This window comes from Mustela nivalis (genome assembly GCF_964662115.1).
Source record: "Mustela nivalis genome assembly, chromosome: 6".
In the NCBI taxonomy this organism is placed as follows: domain Eukaryota; kingdom Metazoa; phylum Chordata; class Mammalia; order Carnivora; family Mustelidae; genus Mustela; species Mustela nivalis.
The window spans coordinates 140,916,638-140,938,516 of NC_139025.1; the positions used below are offsets into that span (position 1 = coordinate 140,916,638).

At 42.2% G+C, this 21,879-nt stretch overlaps 1 protein-coding gene and 1 long non-coding RNA gene across 2 annotated transcripts in view; one reads left to right on the plus strand and one right to left on the minus strand.

Annotated features, from left to right (window-relative positions):
* Positions 1 to 237: 237 nt before the first annotated feature.
* LOC309867643 (myocyte-specific enhancer factor 2A-like) overlaps positions 238 to 21,879 on the minus strand; it is a 96,452-nt gene continuing 74,810 nt past the window's right edge. Inside the window, 3 exon segments of the mRNA XM_082736702.1 lie at positions 238 to 1,012; positions 1,014 to 1,151; positions 2,153 to 2,372. Coding sequence (XP_082592828.1) covers positions 796 to 1,012; positions 1,014 to 1,151; positions 2,153 to 2,372 — 575 coding nt within the window. The 3' untranslated portion in view covers positions 238 to 795.
* LOC309867656 lies at positions 6,570 to 10,633 on the plus strand. The gene is made up of 3 exons (XR_014313290.1): positions 6,570 to 7,235; positions 9,740 to 9,982; positions 10,344 to 10,633. It is a non-coding gene; the product is annotated as an uncharacterized lncRNA (long non-coding RNA).

A 21,879-nucleotide genomic window follows, 5' to 3' on the forward strand; every position in this document is an offset into this window, starting at 1 on the left:
AAAATCAGTTTCTTAGAGATATGAATGTAAAAAGAAACTTCTGACATAGTCCAATTATAGCTTAATATATTAATTTATTTTGTTAATGCTCTATATTTCTAGGCTAGTATTTTCTGAATATCTCATGCGTGTTTTCTACTCTCTCTCTTTTTTATTAGCTAAAGATCACTTGTTTGACCCAATACATTTTTTGCACGTGCAAAACAGTTATGTGTGGGGCTTTTTTGTATTGTTTTAAAATATCAACAGCCCTTCCCATGCACCCCTCTGCAACAGAGACCCATGCCAGGCTGGGTAATTAATATAAATGACATTTTATGTACAGTATTGCTTTCTTGGTTCCTGCTTTTCTACTGCTCTGTTCTACAAAGCATTTTTCTTAAGTAACTACAGTCACTGCACAGTTAAATAAAACAAGTAGGGGCCCTCTAGGTTTCTGCAAGCTAGTGTGGGAGAATTATATATGGGTACACGTTTCTCTGCAAAAACTGGTTATCTTATGAAACAAGTAGTCCAAGGAAGTGCCAGACTAGAATCTGCCTACAGGGCGCTTTGTTTGCCACGGGGACGTACATCTGCAGATCTACGAGGCAGGTAAGTGCCCGATTCTGTATGTAACACACACCCACACACACACACACACACACTCACACCCACATACATATATATATATAAAGGAATATATATGTATGTATGTACATATAAATATAGTTAACTCATGTCCTTATTTACCGATGTAGATATGTAGGGCAGTTCGCTGCGGGATCACGAAGTACGAATACCAGCCCAGGAGCCTTAGGTCACCCATGCGTCCATCCTCATTCGCTTGACGGAAGGGCTTTCTCTGTCCTCTGTGGTGGGCGGTCGGCCAAGCACGATTGGAGAATGGAAGTCGCCCCGTGGATCCTCCCGGTCACTCCCATCATAGGAGCTGCTCGAGCTGCTCAGACTGTCCACAGGGGAGCGCCCCATTTCCTGCCAGGGCTGGGGGGGCTGGGGGGGCTGTGGCGGCCGCCGGCGGTGGCTGCTGCTGCTGGAAGCCTGATGGGGTCATTCGATCCCGGGGAAGTGAAATTGGTTCTGACTTAATGTTGGTGTTTTGGTTGGTATTAATGGATAAATTCGAACCCTGAGATAACTGCCCTCCAGCACTGAAGGAAAGACAAGATGTTAGAGGGTTGGTGAGTGCATCTGTGTGACCGGAGTGATACTGCAGCCTCCACCCAACAGAGCCTGTCCAAATGCCCAGACTGGTTTTAATGACCTCTCCATGGGAGGAAAACAAAACCGGGGTGGCTAGTTCTCCTGCCCAAGCCCTTGGTTCTTCTGCAGATGATGGAGCCGAAACTGTGTGTCCGCTGCTGTGCGTGGACCAGAACGGGAGAGGAAGCCTTTGGCTTCCCCTCTGCTCCAGCCCTGGGAGAGGCACCGCTCACTGCTCGCACAGTACCTGCAAGGCCGTCACCTGACCCTGTCTTCCAGGGGAGGGCACCGCCTCAGACAGGCCACTCAGAGTAGCGGAGCCTGCATACAGGCTTCTCCCCCGAGCTGAGCGACCCTTTCAGCTCATGGTGTGTTCATTTAGGATGAACAGACCCCCAAGGGCCAATGGGTGAAGAAATGCAAGGAAAACCACCTTGGCTTTCTCCACGGACAGGACGGGAGGAACAGTAGGGGGTGGGCATCTTGTGTGTGGAGCCAGCTAGCTACTGGGTTTCATGTGGATGATCCCAGCCCACTGCCCACACCGTCCCTCACCGAGAAGAGTTCAACGCAGAGAACATTCGTTCTGGGCAGGGTGAGGGGACAGGCGTGAGAAAAGCTTACGGTGGGGCCCAGGGGTATCCAAAAGCCCTAGTAGCAGGGAGAATGTGGGGGCCGCCTGTGCCTCAGTACCCCTTGGTCACCATCTCCAGAGAAGAGAAGCCTTGCCTCCCGAATCTCTTCAGGGAATGCCTAGTTTGAGCAGGACCCAAGCTATTATCCAGAAGCACGTAAAGGAAATATTTTCTCCAAACACTTGTACTACATAAAGAAGAAGTCGTCCTAGGACCGTCATGTGACAGTCAACAGCACTAAAGACTGTAACTGATAGAAAAATAAAGTGCAAGGGCCGGGAGGAGAGATTTGGAGACAATTTCCCGTTACTCACACCAGAGAGCAGAGGGCGGCTTGTCCTAAATGGTGCTGCTGCCAGGCTGACATCTGTCCCAGAGACAGCATGCCCGGGGAGTTGAAGCCCTGCAGGGCGGACAGGTCTGGGCAAGTCAGTGAGTAATCTAGAACAAAGAGAGAAGTATCACTCGTGTGAGAGAGAGAAGGCCCAAGCACAAGCCGGTTACCCCAGCTGCAAGAAGCCAGGTACTTCCTAACTAAAACACACGTCCACACCGACAACAGTTTTTCTTTCGGCAGGTCCTAGCTGCATTTGCTTGTCTGGGATTATCTCGATAAAGTCAGCGTCAACTCTGTGCTACGTGTTTACAGTCTCCTGACTCACAAAAGGTTGAGATCCTTTCTCCAGACTTGTAAATAGAAATAATGGCAGGGCCATTGCTAAGGGACGTGCGCACGCAGCGGTCGCCTGACACGTGCGCACCGCTACCTCCTGGGAAAAGCAGCGACAGACCGGATGGAGCCTAGAGCAGCAGCTCTTCTCTTCCCAAGAAGAGGGGAGCAGGAAGGACACAGCAGCCCTCCTCGTGTGGGGCCAGCTCGGCGGCCAAGTGAAGGACGCCAGCACACAGCGGGTGAGCAGCCGTCGCTTGCGGCCGGGGCTGTCGGAGATCGCTGACTGCGTGCAACACAGCTTCAAGTTCATGAAAAAACTTATGTGTGACAAGAGTGTAACAGAGAATGTGGCTCATTTCCTCAGAAAGGCTCAGTCATAATCACTCTGGCCAAGACCCAGGACATTAGGTATCGTTCACACGTCGAGCTATTTCAGTTCTTCATTAACACTTGTTTTTTCCATTTACTTTCAAAGAGAGGTGGCAAAAACCCTTCTACTTTTAACTGTTTTTTCCCCGTCTCAAGGGAGGTATTTAAGGAAGCCCATCTTCCTAGTGCATTAACATTCATAAAAAAAGGGACTCAGAGGAAAGAACGTAGCTGCTGCTTGGGATCCTGCCGGCCTCCACACTCTGCTCCCGCCATGCTCTCTGACCGCCTCAGCCACTCCCCGCCGAGGTGCGCAGGGGTCCCGCATGCACACCGGTGCCCCCTGCAGCCCCCAGCTCTTGACCTCTAGGTCCACCCAGCTACCTCCTTGGTATGTTCATTTGGATGTCTCTCCAAACCCCTCAAATCTGACACCCGACTGGAATCGTCTCCTCCAAACCTGCTCCTTATCTTAATAAATGGCACCGATATTCACCTCGGTCGTGCCAGAAACCTGTGGGTGTTCTTGATACTTCTCTCCGACTTCCAGCGCCAACCACCAAGGCCCGTCAGTTCTCTGTGTTGTCTCTCAAACCTGCCTGTTTCACCAGCTTTCCTGCCACCGCTTTCCTCTGAGCCATCAGGATCCACTACCTGGGCCACCATGCGAGCCTCCGGACGGTCTCCTAGCACGCAGCCTTGCCCCAGGAACACTAGCCAAAGTGATCTTAAAGTAACAAATGGGCTCACGATACCTCTCTGCCTACACTTTCTGGCTTCCCTGTGCTCTCAACATCCAAAATCTTCAACATGGCCTAGAAATTGTGACTTACCTCTACAGTTTCCACCCTTCACACCCTGCGCCATCCCGATTCCGCCGTGCTCCCTTCTCCCCGGAACAATCTCCCTGCCCCGCGCCGCTGAGTCACGGGTGCCCCTCTAGCGAGGCTTCTCGTAGCTCTTAACACGACTGTGGTACCTGATTCTCACAGCGGTCTGTCCCAAGTTCCGCTGTGAACCATACACTCCCGCGTGCCCAGCCCCACAGCTGCCACCCAGCGAGTGTTCAGCAGGCGTGTGCTGAATGGACACACGAGCAGGGCTGCGGAGGGACCTTATGAGGGGCATGACAGGACAAAGCACCGGGGCTCTTCCACATAAAAACTTGCACTTTTGGAAATGTTGATCCTACCTTCATCCCTTTCCTGATCATTTGGCACGAGTCTGACTCTGCACAGAAAGGCAGCTGCCAAACTACAGAAAGATGAAGGTGGACGTGTTTAAAAAGGGCAACGAGACAGAGTAAAAATAATGTTTTTTAAGATTAAGCTTCACACATGCTCTGAAAATGAGCACAGAGACTGAGTCACAGTTAAAAGAAGGAATGAGACTGAGGCCAAGTGATTGATGGCTTTGAGAGAATCAGACTATGTTTTTATGTTTTGGTAATTCCTTCTGGATTTTTAAAAAACAACTTCATGCTAATCCAACAGCATTTCTTAAGCACGCACAGTGGCACAGGGACATATCCTGGAAAACCCGTCATGAAAGCTCAAGAAACTGCTCTCGCTCCGAACCAGTTCAAGTGCCACCTTCCCCGCTGGAGCGCTTCTGAACATTTCAGGTCGTGCTTTCCCCCCTCTTTCCTCATGCTCTCAGGTCTCAGAGCACAAACTACTAACCTCAGCCGCTTTGACCTCAGCTCCGGCCTGTATCCCGAGCTGGCACGAACCTGGGACAAAAGCTCTGCCCCTGGCATATGGGCGCGCCTACAGCTGGCGATCACCACCAGGACACAGAATTTCTATGAACATGTTATCTCTCGCTTCACTCTAAATTTGCACTTAATAGGTTTGGGCATTTTTTTTCATATTGATTGTTAGAAAAGGTAGTGGACATTCTCCTAAGAGGCTTTCTTTTTTCAACAAAACCTTTTAAAATTCTGTTTTAAATGAACTACACAGCTTTAAGTGACAAGCAAATGTATCAATGGCTGCAGGGAGCGTCAGACAGCAGTGTGAAAGCACCGTGTTAAAGCATTTACTCTGAAGGCTAAAATTAGATGGTTTTTATTACAGTCTGCTTATAAGAATCCTGAAAGGATGAATACCCTGCACTGCAGTCTGAAAGCTGACAAGGTATCGCTTAACTATTTCCTTCTTTCCTTCTTCCTTTGAAGCATCAGGTGTTTGGCTCAGCGGGTAAGAAGGCGAAACCACACCTGCCAACCTTCTGCCTCTCCCCAGAACGGCTGATCTGGAAGAAACCTGCCACGTGCCGGGCCTCTGTGGACAGCCTGCGTGGCCCATGGCACCTCTCCGGTCACTCAGCAGTGCTGACTTTGCCTTACAGACCCCCGCAATAGGTGTTTTAAGATGAAACGTCTAAGTAAACATAAATGAGTGAGAAGCTCCTCTCAGAAGGGAGGAATGACTGACTGGCTCTGAGGAGAAACAAGAAATGTCCTGGTTTTGCTCCTGAGGCACAAGGGACAGAAACTAAAAAAGGTAGGTACACAGAGGAATACACCAGCTGCCCGGCGCAGCCACGCACGTGTCCCCTTCCGGAGTCCCGAGTCCAGGCGGAGGCCGTGCTCCCCCCAGCAGGTCAACACCTGCCAGCCTGGAGGACTGCAGCGAGACGCACCAGAGAAAATGCCAAGCGGCGCTCTCGTCCTGTCTGGTCACAGATTCTGGGAACAGCTCTCTGTTTCTTTGTCAGGGTAAGTAAAAGCGGACACTGGGAAATCATTCCACAATGTATTTTTTTGTACGTTTTTCAAAGCTAACCTTTGTCTTTTAATATGCCCAAATGTGACTCTAAAGAACTGGAGATTATTGATTTCAATCAATATACTTGTAAAAAAAAGAAAATCACAAAAGCACATGGTGATCACCAAACAAAGAAGTACGAGCCACAGAAGGCAAGAGAGCAGGCTTAACCAGTGTTGTAGGCAGTCGGCATGGCTGAGTACACGAGTCCCTGCAGAGGCAAGCTCAGGGTGGTCACAGACACGACTGGGGTAGCTAGAGGCTGAGTGGTGTGAGAACTGCTTATCCTTTGGGTATTCTGTGAGAGAGTAGAAAAAAGGGTCATTATTTGAGTATTTATATTCAGCCTTAGTATTTTAAAAATAACATTCAATTTAAAAGTGACATTTTTCACAGTTTTATGATGTGAACGTCATTATGTCTTAAAGCAGTGATGATGTGGAAAAAAACCTTAGAAATACTAATGTGAACTAAATATTTAATTTCAAGGGACATAGTTTTACATTAATTATTCATTTTCCCTTGTCTTTCATAGTGTTTATCGGTGGCAAGGATATATCCTTAAAACAGAAACCTGCACTCTGGGTGAGAATGCTTTGATGTGTTACCATAAATGAGGACTTGCTGGCACTAAAATACCGCCAGGCTGCCCCAAATCAAACATCTAGGTTTTCGAGCTGAGGAGAGCCAAAAGTCTTTTGTATCCTGAGAGTGTAAGTAAGTTTAGGGATCGAAACCACTTGCACCGGCAGCATTCCCATGTTAGCGTGCTGTGAGGTCCTGGCTTCCTATAGTACAGTTTGCTTCCAGTTTTCCTGCCCTGCGCTCCTACAGTTGCTACACCCACACCCCCCGCCCCGTGCCCCCCACACCCCCCGGTGCCCCACGCCCATACAAGCTCAGCCTCCCCTACTGTCACCCCCCCCCCCCAGTGACCTATTTCTTGGCAGCAGGTTCCAATACACATCCCTGCTCAGGCTCCCGACACTTCTGAAAGGAGAGGCTTTGCGTGGAGAGCTTGTAACTAGCGCACTTCTCATGAGACGGCGAATGGGGCAACACTAAATGCTCGCTGACCGACTCCATCTACACCGTATCCTATCTGTACCGGGAGTGAAAAAACCCAACTACTGAATAATCAAGTCAGCTTGACATGGCCACTCTACGTTTCGGGGGTGACAGCACTTTCTCACGACAGGGGCTTCCGAGAATGCTCCAAAAGCAGGATCAGATAAAGAGAACAGACTCCATGATCCATGGGTTCAGCACCCAAGAAGGCCAAAGCACAACTAGCCCAGGGCTTTTAATATAGAGACATCACCTACGTTTTTCTCCCCAATTCCCGACTCCCTAAGCTTGGGGAGGGGGGAATCATTTCACTTTTCTGAACCTCTCTGTTTGCACAGTAGGGAAGACAGTGATCTTTGTGCTGCCGGCCTTGGGCACTACTGGGAAGCTCTAATGAGCCAAGAGTTGGGAAGTGCTCTGGTGACTGGAGTACCACCCAGATGTAAGACAGTATCCTTAAATGACTCTCCTGAGAAACCCTCTGGCCCACATTTCTATGTCACTTCAGATCCACAGGTAAGACCCCTGGAGCTACCACAAAGCGAGGTTGTTTAGAACAGCAAGGCTTCTCAAGGCATCTCAGCAGCCCGGCTCTCACCATGAGAGTCTTTCTTCACCTTGTGGTTTTCAAAGATTTAGAAATTTATCTTTGAGATTCTGTAACTGGGGAGTGAACTTTAAGTGGGTGGAAGTCAGTGTATGGTAAGTGGGAACACATGTTCATCTCAGCATCAAGTTAATAATTTTAATGAGTTTTTGAGGTAGAGATATACTTTGGACTTAATCTGGAAACTCAGAGTCAGACAGTAGGCAAAAGAACACAGCATGACCCAGTTTGGCCTAACTCTATCCATGCCAGGGCTTCAACTCCATGGCAATCTCCGGGCATGACCTCAAGAAGAGGTGGTGTGTATGTGTGTGTGTGTGTGTAACAGTGAATGCCAATATATCGGCAGGATGCATCAAAGCTCCGAATCTCCAAGGCATTGATTTTTCTGAGTAAGAGACTTGTGGGACCACTAGAGGGCAACATACTGCTACAGAATTGAAAGGAAACACTTGTGACAACTAACTTCTTAAGGGTAAACAGTCGAAGACAAATCATTTCATCTTTAATTATAAACTTCCATTTTCTAATTATTACCATATTACTAAATAAAGTATTTCCCCAGAAGAAAGTCTAAATCTGCACATGATATAATCCAACACCACAGTTGATGGCACACTAGTATATTTTAGTTTACTGAATACAAAACCATATCTCAAACTGTGAGTGATCACGAAGTTAAAGAATGATCTCTTAGTTTAAGGACAGAACACAGACAACCTAATCTAAAAAGACAGAAACTGTGCAAAACACACCAGCATGCGTATATATGTAATAATAAAATATAAATAAAACCAACAGATGCCTTCCCCCCATGCTCTGATGCAATCTGAACCCTTGTCCATGCTACAAACTAAACATTTTCAAGTTTTTCTCCCTTAAGGTCACTAATTCGCAACTGACAGAATTTATATGATTTCTGTGAATTTTGGGTTTTAGTTCCCAAAGAAGAGATAAAAGTTATTTTTAGTCAAATTTATTTTCTAGAAGAGAAGCCAATAGAAATCATTTATTTTAGAAAAAAGAAATCATTTATTTTAGAAAAACTTTTAACAACAGAGTATGTCCTGATACAAAAAGGTAAATTTGTGTATATTAAATTATAGACATTCCTTTTAGCAAACAGGGAATCCCCCTTATGGTTCAGATCATCTCATGCAGTATGAAATAATTCCAACTCTGAAAAAAGTGACCTCACCAAAAATGATGTAATCTTTTTGAAAGAAAGAGAAATAACACAAGACCATGTGTTACAATCTGAGGAACTTTGAGGGTGAAGTCATTTTCTAAAAATATGTTAATAATTTGGGGAACTATATAAGGTATTTTATATCCTTCCTTAAAAAAAAATCTTTAGCAAGTGTCTTGTGATCATTGACAGCTATTGTTTTTAAAGGCTCTGTTCCAATGTTCCCTCCAACAAAAAAAATGGGTCAAGATATACAACTATAAGCAGAAAAACGGGATGGACTCAGTAGTACTAGATTGGTTCCATTATTAAAAGTGCTTGGATAGTGTTTAATAACAGCAAGAAAAACTGTGTAACAAAGGGAACACTGGTTAGATATAAACACTTAAGAGAATTCGTACTTTCCAGATCTTTTGCAACTCCCTTCAAGCAGAAACGCACACTCACCAATTGGAGTCACCAACTCCAATTCTTCTTCCTCCGACTGCACTCAGCACATGAGAGGGATACGGGAGTTACTAAGACTGTTGATACTCAAAAATAAAATATTTCCTTAGAAAAACACGTTATTCGGACACTAGCAGTTGCTTGGAACTCTAAAGAGATGATTAAATATAAGCAGTGAATACAAATATAAATTATTTATCGTATCTCCACTAGTAGCTGCTTTCAGAAGAAAGATTCTTCGGATTCTTGCAGGCCAGGCTTTAAAGCTGCCCCCCTCCCTGGCTTCGTCCACTTCTGTGTCGGCCTCACCCACATACCGCCGGGCTACCGCCACTGTGTTTAAACAGAGTTCCTCATCATGACACCAGTTTATACTTGAAACCCTGAGAGTACTTCGTCCTCGCATCCGTAGCCCACCTGGTCACACACGTCCATTATTTATCTCCTAGATGTATGCTTTTTGGTCAGCAGGAATTATTTTGTTTTCTAATTTCCCACCGCAGCTAGCATAGTGTTACAAAACAAGAAGAACTCCAACAGTAGTTCATAACAGTCTTGGATAACACGGATTTGGATGCAAATACAGCTTTCGTGTGTATAATTTCGCTGCGGAAAAACAGTAACATGTATGAAGCTAATGAGACTGGAAGAGAACTGAACTGATAAATCACGTCCAGAAAAGAGATGAAGGACACATATTTGCTCTTCTCCTAAGCATTCAGAAAATACTAACATGCTAGAAATAATCTGCTAGCTAGTGCTTTCTTTTACTTGAAGGAGTCAAGTTTCTCTGTCAATCTACGGAAGTCTTTGTAAGCATCAGTGATGGAGGAGACCCGGATCCAAAAGCCAGCCAACCTGCAAACAAACGGTAATACAGGCAGGCTGGTTGCCAACTCTGAAAAACAAGCGCCCAGCCTACAGCTGCTGTCTCAAATGTGGGCGAGAGGCCCTTCAGCGGCAGAGTTACACAGATCTTCACAGGCCTCCAACCACAGGACCCGCATGCAAATACCGCAGGTAAGTGCTGTGTGGTTTCCACTTGCACCTGCCAGGCCAAGGGTGTAAAATAGTTTATATGGCAAATTCTGAGTCTTCTAAGAGCTGCTTCATGATCTCTGAAAGAAAGCCCAGACAGAGATAGTTCTGACCAGCAGCTGAAGTCCTCCATGCAGGTCTGCCCTTACCTTCTGCAGTTGACTGAGCCTTAAATGAAACTTTCTGTAGCCTCTCTGAAAGACAGGGGCAGGTGTTCGACATCCTGTTCCTAAACGGTGAGCCAAATGACTACCCTGAATGCCCACATGTTTTTCTTTTCGGGGTTACCTGTTACACCTGTGTGTATCTTTAACTCGGTATCCTGCAATAATTTTACCCGTAGAGAGCGGCTGTGAAGAGAGCGCACCATCACAGCACACACCCCAGCACCACCCCACCCGGGTCTGCCTCTCAAAGAAGCACGAGACAACTGTCAAACTGACAGAGGAACCAGCAATAACTGAGGCTACAGGACTTCACCTGGATTTCACCCGTCTTTCACCGATGTCCTTTTTCTACTCCAGGACTGGATGCTGCATCCCACATGCCCTTACCGGTCACATACCCTTCGTCTCCTCTGGTCTGTGACCGCTCCCTCCATCTTTCCTCATTTTGCATGACCTTAAAAACTGCAGAGTAGGGGCGCCTGGGTGGCTCAGTGGGTTAAGCCGCTGCCTTTGGCTCAGGTCATGATCTCGGGGTCCTGGGATCGAGTCCCGCATCGGGCTCTCTGCTCAGCAGGGAGTCTGCTTCCCTCTCTTTCTCTCTGCCTGCCTCTCAGTCTACTTGTGATTTCTCTCTGTCAAATAAATAAATAAAATCTTTGGATAAAAAAAAAACTGCAGAGTACTGGGTGGATATCTCATGGAACGTCCCGTAATTTGGGTCTTAAATTTTCTTGGATAGAGAGCATGGATTTTTGGAAGAGTACCAAAGAGGTGATGTGACCCTCTTAGCACATACCAGAAGGTATGTCAGTTCATTATTGGTGATGTTAAACTCGATTGCTGGTGAAAGTCGCGTCTTCGAGCACTCCCTACTACAAAATTACTATTGTTCCCTTTGTCAGTTATTTGGGGAGAGACATTTTGAGGCTATGCAAACACCCTGTTTTTCCTTAAACTTTCACTCACTCATTTTAGCATCCATTGACCCTGTCTGGCCATGATCTCTGTACTGTGGTAATGACAGTGATGATTTGCTATTTCTCTCATTCTTTCTACATGTAATAATTAGAACTCTTCTCTAAGGAAGAGCTGTTTCTTTCATCATTTTTATCAATAACAGACTTGGTATTTTGTATTCCTTGGGTACTAATCCAATACTATTGTTACTTATTTTGTTGCTTAAATTGTTCTAGTTTGGGCCACTGGAGCTCTTCAGAGAGGCTGGTTCCTGTAAGCATTTCACCTGCACTTCCTTATCCTCTGGCACCTCCGACTCATCCTGTATTTTCATTGCCCCCACTCTATAATCAATCATTTTTCCAAGGAATCCTGATTCCTCTTATTGGAGAATGTTTAGAAACGAAGATCTGAGTACTAGGTGTGTTCAGTTATCAGGTGCCATTACCTGAAGGGTCTGTCGGTAGAGCTAGGAAATATATGAGGTACACTATTCACGTGTATATACATTGATATTTCTCTATCTATGTTAAGAAAGTAAGTTCATACTGAAACTTCCAACAATAGCCCAGAAACACAGTGTTCACTGTAGCCTTCCTTCCCCAACCCCAACCACCTTGCTTATTTGTAAGTCACCCCCCCCCCCGAACAATGAAAAACCTGGCTTTATCTACAATGTATTCACTGTTTGAGTGTTGTCTAACAAATGTACCCTCTTGAGCACAACGACTTCCTCATTTTTTTGTTTTCTCTATCTAGAGTTAAAACCGTTTCCAAAGTTACTGAGAGCTCCTTCCCCGTCCCCTTCCGGATCATCCTGTCACAGACTTGTACTACAGCCATATTCATGTGTCACAGTCTGTATTCCATCTGCAGTTCCCCTGGAATCCTGGTTGATTTTTAACCGCATATAGTAAAACCACTCTTTGTACAGTTTTATGAGTTTTAACAGAGGCATAGACTCATATGTACACCCACCAGCACAGGATCACTGAAGAGTTCCATCGCCTCAAAAATTCACCTCACATACCCTTTGCAGTCAACTCCTCTCTCCATCCCTGGCAACTACTGATCTGTTTTGCATTTTGCAGAATGAAATATAAATAGAATCAAATGCTATGTAGTCTTTTGGATCCAGCTTCTTTCACTTAGCAAAACTCATTTAAGATCATCTATACTGCTGTGAATAAGTGGCTCGTCCCTTTTTTTTGCTGAGCAGTACTCTTTGGATGTACCACAGTGTGTATATGCATCGATTCTTCTGTTGGAAGGACATCTAGGTTGTTCTCAGTTTTTGGCAACTGTGAAAAATACAGATTTCTATAAGCACAGTTCTCCGAGAGGACTGTTGGGTTGTATGACAAGTATATATTTAACTTTGTAAGACGTTGTTGATCTGTTTTCCCAAGTGGTGTGTGACTTTGCTCTAAGCATGAATATACGAGAGTTCTTGTTGCTCTGCATCCTTGTCAGAACTTGGCATTTTAGAATGCTGGGTTTTTGTTTTGTTTTTAAGTAGCCCTCATCGGGCCTTGAACTCGCCTTGAACTCTGATATCAGCGGGTCTTGAACTCTGATATCAAAACCTGAGCTGAAATCAAGAGCTGGACACTTAACCGACTGAGCCAACCAGGCACCCGAGTAAAGCTGACCCATGATGTTACATTTTTTCAGGTGTGCAACACAGCAGTTCCCCAACTCCATACAGTATGCTGTGCTCACAAGTGTAGCTTTTCCATCTGTCCCCATACAATGCTATCACAGTACCACTGATTTTATTTTTTAAATCTTAGCCATCCTAATAGATGTACAGTTGTATTATCATAGAAGCAGGTAGGTCCTTTACGAGTATGTGATTTGCAAACAGTTTCTCCTCATCTGTAGGCTGTCTTTTTATTCTCTGGGTAGGACCTTTTACAGAGTAAAACTTTTTGATAGTGAAACTATTTTGATAGCATCAATATATCAGAATTTTCTTTATGGATTGTGTTTTTGGTGTATTGTTTCTTCCAAAATTTTCTTCTAAAAGTTTCAGAGTTTTGTATTTTATGCTTGAGTCTATGATGCGTTTTTAGTTAATTTTTGAATAAGGTATGATTTGTATTTTGAGGTTTTATTTTTGCATATGGATGGTGAACTGTTCCAGGAGAGTCAGTTGGACCAGCTATCCTTTCTCGGCTGAACTGCTTTACTGCCTTTGTCAAAATACAACAGAATATATCTGTGTAGGTCTATTTTCTGGGTTCTCTGTTTTGTCCACTGGCGCCCACCTTTCTGCCAGTACCTCTTTCATTCTTGATATTGATAACCTGTGCCTTCTCTTTTAATTTGGTCAGCTTGGCCAGAAGTTTAGCAATCAAAAAACTAGGCTTTGCTTGATTGCTTTTCTCTATTGCTTTCATTTTAAATTTCATTTATTTCTGAATTTTTTCTTTTGATTGCTTTGGGTTAAGTTTTTGCTCTTCTTTCTTGAGTTTATGAGTTTTAACAAAAGTTTACTGATTTAGTACCTTCTCTTTTCTAATATAAACATCAAATGCTGTAAGTTTCCCTCTCTCATATACATACATATACACACACATACACACATACATATTTTATAATTTCTCCTAAGATTTCCTCTTTGACCCAGAGATTATTTAAAAGTGTGTTAATTTCTCAATATATAAGGATTTTTCCTTTCTGTTATGATTTCATTATGATCAGAGAATATAATCTAGTTGATTTTAACTCTTTGATATTTGTTGAGATTTACTTTATGGCACAGGTAATGGTCTATCTTGGTGAATGTTCCAAGGGCCCTTAAGAAAAATGTTATGCTCTGCTGTTGTGAAGTGTCCCATAAAAGTCTATTAGAGTACTGGTGAGGCTGGTTGAGTATTGCTCAGGTTGTCCAGATCCGTACAGATTTTTCTGCCTGCTTGTTCTGCCGATTACGGAGAGAAGAATGTTTAAGTTTCCAGCTACAGTTGTGGATTTTTCTATTTCACCTTTTAGTTCCATCAGTTTTTGGCTTACAAATTTTGAAGGCAGGCTGTTACATGTGTATACATTAAAGATACTTATTTCTTGGAAAATGGACTGTGTGAAGTCCTTCTTTATTCTTGATAATATTCCTTATTGTGAAGCCCATATTGTCTAAAATTAATATTGCTACACTAGCCTTTTTGTGGTTAACATTTGCATAGTATGTTTTCTCTATCTGCTAACTTCTGCCTTTATATTTAAAGTAGGGTTTCTATAGACTGTGTATAGTATGACCTTCCTTTTTTTTAAAATTAATTAATTTTTAAAATAAACATATAAAGGGGGTGCCTGGGTGGCTCAGTGGGTTAAAGCCTCTGTCTTCGGCTCAGGTCATGATCTCAGCGACCTGGGATCTAGCCCCGCATCGGCTTCTCTGCTCAGCAGGGAGCCTGCTTCCTCCTCTCTGCCTGCCTCTTGGCCTACTTGTGATCTCTGTCTGTCAAATAAATAAATAAAATCTTTAAAAATAAATAAATAAATACACATATGATGTGTTTTTATCCCCAGGGGTACAGGTCTATGAATCGCCATGACCTTCCTTTTCTTAAACAATCTGACATTTTGTCTTTTAACTGATGTTTACGACCACATTCAGTGTGATTACTTGTATGGTTGGATTACAATCTACAATGTTGTTAGCTGTATTTATTTGCCTCATTGTCTCTTTGTTGTATTTTCCTGTTTTCTCCCATATCTTGGGCTATTCGAGCATTTTTTAATAATTCCATTTTATCTCCTCTATTGACTTTTTATACTCTTTCATAAATTGTTTTCTGTAGTTGCACTAGGTTTTATAACATACATCTTTAGTTAACTAGAGTTTACCGTCAAGTAGATATCATATTAGGTGTAGAGTAAGGGCTTCGAACAGTGTGTTTACAACTTTGCTTCCTGTCTTTTGTTGTCCTACACTTTATTTCTACATGTATTATAAGCACCAAATTCATTCCCGCTATTTTTGCTTTAGAAAGTAGTGATCTTTTAGAACAATGAAAAAGAGAGAGATGCCTGGATTCCGGTTTCTAATACCAGTCTCCAATAATAAGGAACCAGGTTCCTTAGAGAAATGACTGATTCTGGGACTGGGGCAGGGAATATACAAGATGAGCCCGGAACACTTCATCGTAACTGAAAAATTTTAAAGTAACCTTCATTATCCCCTCCCTGCCAAAAATAACCCCACAAGGATGAGGGTGTATTTTCAGAGGAACTGGAACCAAGTGAAAAGTCCTCGACAGCTAAAGCTGGAATATGAGCAACAGAATGAAACAGTATTGGTAGAACTATATGTTAGCAGAATTTAGTAGTATAAATATCCATAAGTCTGTATTAAAGTAAATCATTAAATAAAAGCAAACAGATAAATCACCTGTTCAGAAGAACTCCAAATAATTTATGTAGATATTCTGCCCTCAAGGAGGTAGAGCCCAATTCCCCACTCCTTAAGTATGGACCTTGCATAGGACTTCTTTCCAAAGAGGACAGTACGCAAAGGAAGAAGTGTAACTTTGCAGCACAGAAACCCATGCAACACTGCATCAGCAAGGTGACCAAGGTTGACAACAACAGAAATTACTCATAATGATACTATGTACCCTTTGTATGAGGTGATCAAAATGGCACACTTGAGTTGTGGCCTTCCTCCCTGAAACCCATAACCCCAGTCTAATCATGAGTAAAACGTGGGGAAAAAAGTCCCAATGGAAGGACATTCTACAAGATACCTTACTAGTACTTCTCAAAACTGTCAAGGTCATTAAAGCAAGGAAAGACTTAGAAACTATCACAGCCAAGAGGAGTCTGAGGAAACAGCCTACTAAGTGGGAAACAGCCTACTAAGTGTAATGTGGTGTCTTGGATGGGGTCCCAGAACACAAGCTATGTGGTTTAAAAACTAAAGAAATCTGAATAACGTACAAAAGTTCTGTGAATAATAATGTATCAATACTGACCTTTTAGTACTATGCAGTACTACAGTACTATTGTACTATACTAATGCAAGATGTTAATAATCGGAGAAACTGGTACGAAGCATTAGGAGAACTTTCTGTACTATCTTTGTAATCTAAAATAAAAGGTTTATAAAATGTAGGGGAAAATAAATTGTGTTTTATTTTATCTTCATTTATTTCATTTCCATTGTTCTATATTTCTCTGTGTTCTATATTTCTCTGTGTAGATCCAAGTTTTCGCTGGCATCACAGTCCCTTTGCAGAAGGACTTCCTTCAGCATTTTTTGCAGAACAGATCTCCCAGCAATAAATTCCCCAGATTTTTTTGTTTGAGAAAGTTTTTATTTCTCTTTCATTTCTGAAAGACAACTTTGCTGGATACAGAATTCCAGGTTGAGGGTTTCTTGTTTTGAATTCCAGCACCGCAGGTTACTCCACGGTTTTATAGCTTGCATAGGTTCTGAAGAGAAGTATGGTATATATTTTCTTTTTCCTTCTCTTTCCTCTGGCTGCCTTTAAGATTTTCTCCTTGTTGTCCTTTGCTTTTAGTAACCTGAAATGTGTGTGTATTTGTCCTACTTGGTGTTACTGTTTCTTCAAATATTTCTTCTGCTCTGTTCTCTCTCCCCTCTTTTTGGAATTCCAATGACAAATATGTTAAACCACCTGATAGAAGTCCACAGCTCTTGGAAGATTTGTTCTGCTCTTTGTTTTGCAGTTTGGGTTAACTTCACTGACCTACAGACCAATAGGTCTTTAGCGCTTGGTTGGAGTTCATTTAGTTAGGAATTGGGCTGAGTTGGAGCTCATGGGTGCAGTCATCACCCTCGGTGCTGCCACCATGGGCCCCGAATCCCTGCAGCAGGAAGTGAGGCTGGTTTGCCGGAAGTCGGTTTTTCTCCAGTGTGTGATCCATTCTCAGTCTGCAGCCTTCCCCTCTTGGTGCTGCGCCCCGGGCTGGGGCCTCTTGGGCCTCTGCCATGCTCTTGGCGTTCACATTGTTCCTGCACCTCCGCCCTGGCTTCAAATGTTTTTCCTTTTCCATTTCTCAAGATACAATGGGAGGTCGCCAAAGGGCCTGGAGGGTGACACTTTCTGTCGTTCATCCCCTCACAGATGAACACTTCTGGTCCATAGGACAGAAAGGGGAGAAGGGTCCAGGCAGCACATTTTGTCCCTATTACAGGGGCTGCTCTTCCCTTTTCTCAGCCGTACATCATAGGGGAGACATCTTCAGGATGTTCCCAATCTCTTCTGTGAGCACCCAGTAGGGTTTGTGAAGAAAAAGCCTCCAAAAGAACTTGGACTTCACCTACGTCAGAGTAGGTCAACTTTCAGTAGAGAAATGTACCTCGTATGCCAAGTCAGAGTGCCACTCTGGAAAATGTATACAATTTACAGCATGTACAAAACTGGCAGGTTTTACTTGAACAATAAAAGACTGAAAACAAATTATGTTTCAAGGAAAAACAAATGAATGCTTTAATTTACTATAATAAAATGTTATGACTGTGGAGGTACCAACCATATCAATATAGAAAGTTTAGAAACTAGAAAAGGAGAGAGAAAATTCCTATATCCACCATCCCAACATAACTATGATAATCAGTTTGGATTTCCCCTTTTTATTTTCCACATGCATATTTTTTTGCATAGTTTTTAATTACAACTAAAAAGAAGTTCAGATGAAAATTTTCATTTACATAACTTTCATACTGTTGAATACATTGGTTTCTTCCTATTATTCATACTATAAATAAAGTTGCAGTGAATCTTTGCAAGTTCTAGTTCATTTCTTTAGGAGAGATTCCCAGAAATGGGATTTGTGGGCTCAGAGGCATGAACATTTTTATGACTACTGGGACATCTTTGCAAAATCTTTTCAGAAAGCTCATTACTAACTTACAATGCCATCATCAGTTTCCTCACACCTGCACTGGTTCTCCAGATCACAACACAAAGTGGTAATAGTTGGCAATTAGTGAGTTTGTGGTTTTCTTTTGTCATTTTTATTTAAATCTCCTGATACATCCTTTCCATTTTTCAAATACTAGTTGGGTTTCTTTTTTGAATTGTACATTTAGGTACATTAAAAAACCCACCTACTTATTAAATATTCCCCTTCCTCTTGCTTGTATTTTATTTTACTTCTTTACGGAATGAGAAAATCTTTTTATCTCCCTTAAGACAACTGGAGAAAAGTGGTTGCAAGCTCAGTGGCTTTTGCAGCTCACTGTGGAGGAGCCAGAGCTTTCCAGCTTTCTGCTCTGCCATCCTAGGCTTTTGCTGGTCTGTCCCCTTGACACAGTCTTGCTTCCTGATCTCAAGATGGGACTGTACATCCCGCTGCCACATGCAGACAATAGTGCCCAATGAACGGAGTCTTTGCCCAAAGACTGTTAAGTCTTTCTGAGAGTATGAATGTGTAATGTTTTCTCTCTAGATTTCAGGATAGTATAACACCTATACAATATACACTACATTCTCTTATCATTTGATTGATTGATTGATTGATTTTTAATATTTATTTATTTGACAAACAGAGATCACAAGTAGGCAGAGAGGCAGGCAGAGAGAAAGGGGGAGGCAGGTCTCCCACTGAGCAGAGAGCCAGAGGCAGGGCTCCCAGGACCCTGGGATCATGACTTGAGCTGAAGGCAGAGGCTTTAACCCACTGAGCCACTCAGGCGCCCCTCTCTTAGCATTTTATTTTTTTTTTTATTTTATTTATTTATTTTTTTTAACTTTTTATTTTTTATAAACATATATTTTTATCCCCAGGGGTACAGGTCTGTGAATCACCAGGTTTACACACTTCACAGCACTCACCAAAGCACATACCCTCCCCAATGTCTCTTAGCATTTTAAAAGTACCTCCACACTTTGGTTTAGAATTCCTTTTAAAAATCAAATGTATCTATTTTAAAACTCATATTAACATACCACATAATACAAAATGGTACATAAAATAAAAACTTAACAATCAAGGCTTTAGCATAAATTTAAAATCTCCACGTATCCATTACATCAGGAAAAACAATACTGCCAAAACCCTGAAAAGGCTCTATAATTGGGCCCCCCGAACATTCCTGTTGTCCCACCTACCCAAAATAACCAGTATTATGACTATTACAGTGACTTGTTTTTCTTTACAGTTTTATCATCTATCTACACGCAATCTTAGCACATAATATTGCTTGGCTATTTTTCCAGCTTTATTTAGATAGAATAGAATAATTTTGTATTTGCATCCATTGTCTTTCATACATCATAGTCTGATGAAATTCAGCCACCATGCTAATTACTGCTATAGTTTCTTCCTTTTCATTCCAGTATAGAACTCCTTCACATAGACATACTATCACTTATTTATTTGTTCTACTGTTGACAGAAATTTGGATTATTTCTAGATGTTGCCTGTAACAGGCAATGCCATGCGCATTCCTTTATTTCCTGATGCTCATGGTACACATATGCATTTCTCTACAGTATATAAGGATGAATAAAAATGGTGGGTTTTAGAACCCATATATCTACTACTTTAGGAGACAATGTCAAAACAGCTGCATCAATTTGCACTGTAATCCTCAGGGAATGAGAGTTTGGAACTCTCACAATGAGAGTTATCAACACCTGGTATTATCAGCCTATTCTGCTTTGGCCATTCTGGCTGTTGTATGATGCTTTCTGTGATTTTAATTTTGCATTGCCTTGGTTACTGAGACTGAGTATCTTGTCACAGGCTTACTGGATACCCGGTAACTTCTTTTGTAAAATGTTCTCATGCACATTTTCAAAAATCAGATTTTTTTCATGATGACTTGTAAGTATTCTTGATAAAAAAGACCTCTGTGTGCTGTATGTATGCAATCTACATTTTCTCACTGTCTTGCCTTTTTGTTCTCTTCATGGTGATTTTGATCAATAAAGATTCTTAATTTTACACAACCAAATCAATCCTTCTTTTACAGTTATGCTTCCTCTGATTTCCTATTTAACATGTCTTTCCCTATTCTAAGTTTGTCTCATGCTTAAAAACCTCAAAGATGCTTCTGCTTGCCTTATTACATGGGCCTGAAGCATCCTGTATTTTGGGAAGCAGGAGACTCAACAAAAATTAAAATAAGAACGAGGAGAACAGAGGCTCATCTATAAAAACATTATACATTTGAAAATTATAGTATCAGTAAAAATGTTCCAGTTTAAAGGTTAATTGAAACTATATGGAAGTGGTTCATGGCAAGCCTTTAAGCCTGGACTGAAAAATTAAAGTTATTATACAGATTATGTATAAAAAATTGATTTATTATACATAAAAAATGGTTGCTGGCTGAAATACTCTGTCACCAGAGAGCTTACCTCTATGTGATTAAATTCTCCAAAATTTGTTGATACTTTTTTTGTGGCCCAGCATGTGGTCAATTTTCAGTTTTATGTACACAAAGAACTTTTTTTTTTTTTTTAAGTATAGAAGAACATATGGGGCACCTGGGTGGCCAGTCAAGTTAAGCGTCTGCCTTCAGCTCAGGTCATGATCCCAGGGTCCCGGGACTGAGTCCCACACTGGGCTCCCTGCTCAGCAAGGACTCTGCTTCTCCCTCTGCCCTGTCTTTCCTCCCCCCTCATGCTCTGACAAATAAACAAGCAAAATCTTAAAAAAGAGAAAAAAGGAACACAGTGTAAAGAACGTTTACTCTGTACTTTAAATGTAGATAACAACACTCTAGTGTACGGAAAGCAGATGGCGCAGATGTTAGATGTAGCTACTAGAAGGGCCTGTTAATCTCTGATTCACTCTACTTCTATGGTCTTGCCTTTTGGGGGCTTAACACAAAGTGTTAAAATACCCATGACAGATCATTTATTTTAGGGACAAAGTGACAGGAGCACACTGGACCCTCCCAATTTTTAAGGGCCCTGAACTTTGACTTCCCTGTCCCCCTAGGTCTCTGAGGCATCCTGCTCCACTGTGGAAGTGGCAACTACCACCTGCGGAAAAGCAGTCACTAATGCCAGGCTCACCCTCTTTGAGGATCTGTCTCCAACATTCCCTGGATCTTGAGCCAGGAATTCTTCATTATTTTGTAGGTTCTCAAGTGCTTTCAAGCAGATTTAAAAAATATTTTGCCTAGCATTTGTAGGTGTCTTCAGTGGAAGGGTTGGTCCCAATAATCAGGTCTACTATTATCACAGCACAAGCTTAATTGTCTTGTCTTTTTTTAAACCTCAATTTTAATTTCATTTATGGAAGGTTTCATTATCCAAAAGCTCTTTTCTATATATCATCTTAAGACCAGAAAGAAGATTTCCCAAAATGTTTTATGATACTAATTATGAAAGATGCTTTTTCATGAGGAAAAAAATGAAGGTTTCTATTATGAAATCACTTTGTGTAACCATATGTTACATACTAAGTTTAATGACTCACAAACAAATTAGCATTTTAAAGGCTCCAGTAAGTCCTACAGTGAAGAAAATTGCTTAGTTTTATTTAACACAAGGTTTACCAAACATTGATAAATCCTTCTTCTCATACAGTTCCAAGAAACATATCTGGAAAAATAGATTAGAAATCATTCTTTACTTTTAAATATTTTTCCCTCTAAATTTCCCTGGGAATCTTAACTGTTTAATCTTTTCATTCATAAAGAGTATATCTGGTATAATAATGAGTTTAAACTACTTTTTCCAAACTACTAAACCAAAATGGCATCATTGTTGAAAATGAGCTAAAACATATTATCTGGCTCTTCCTCACAAAAATAACATTTTAAAA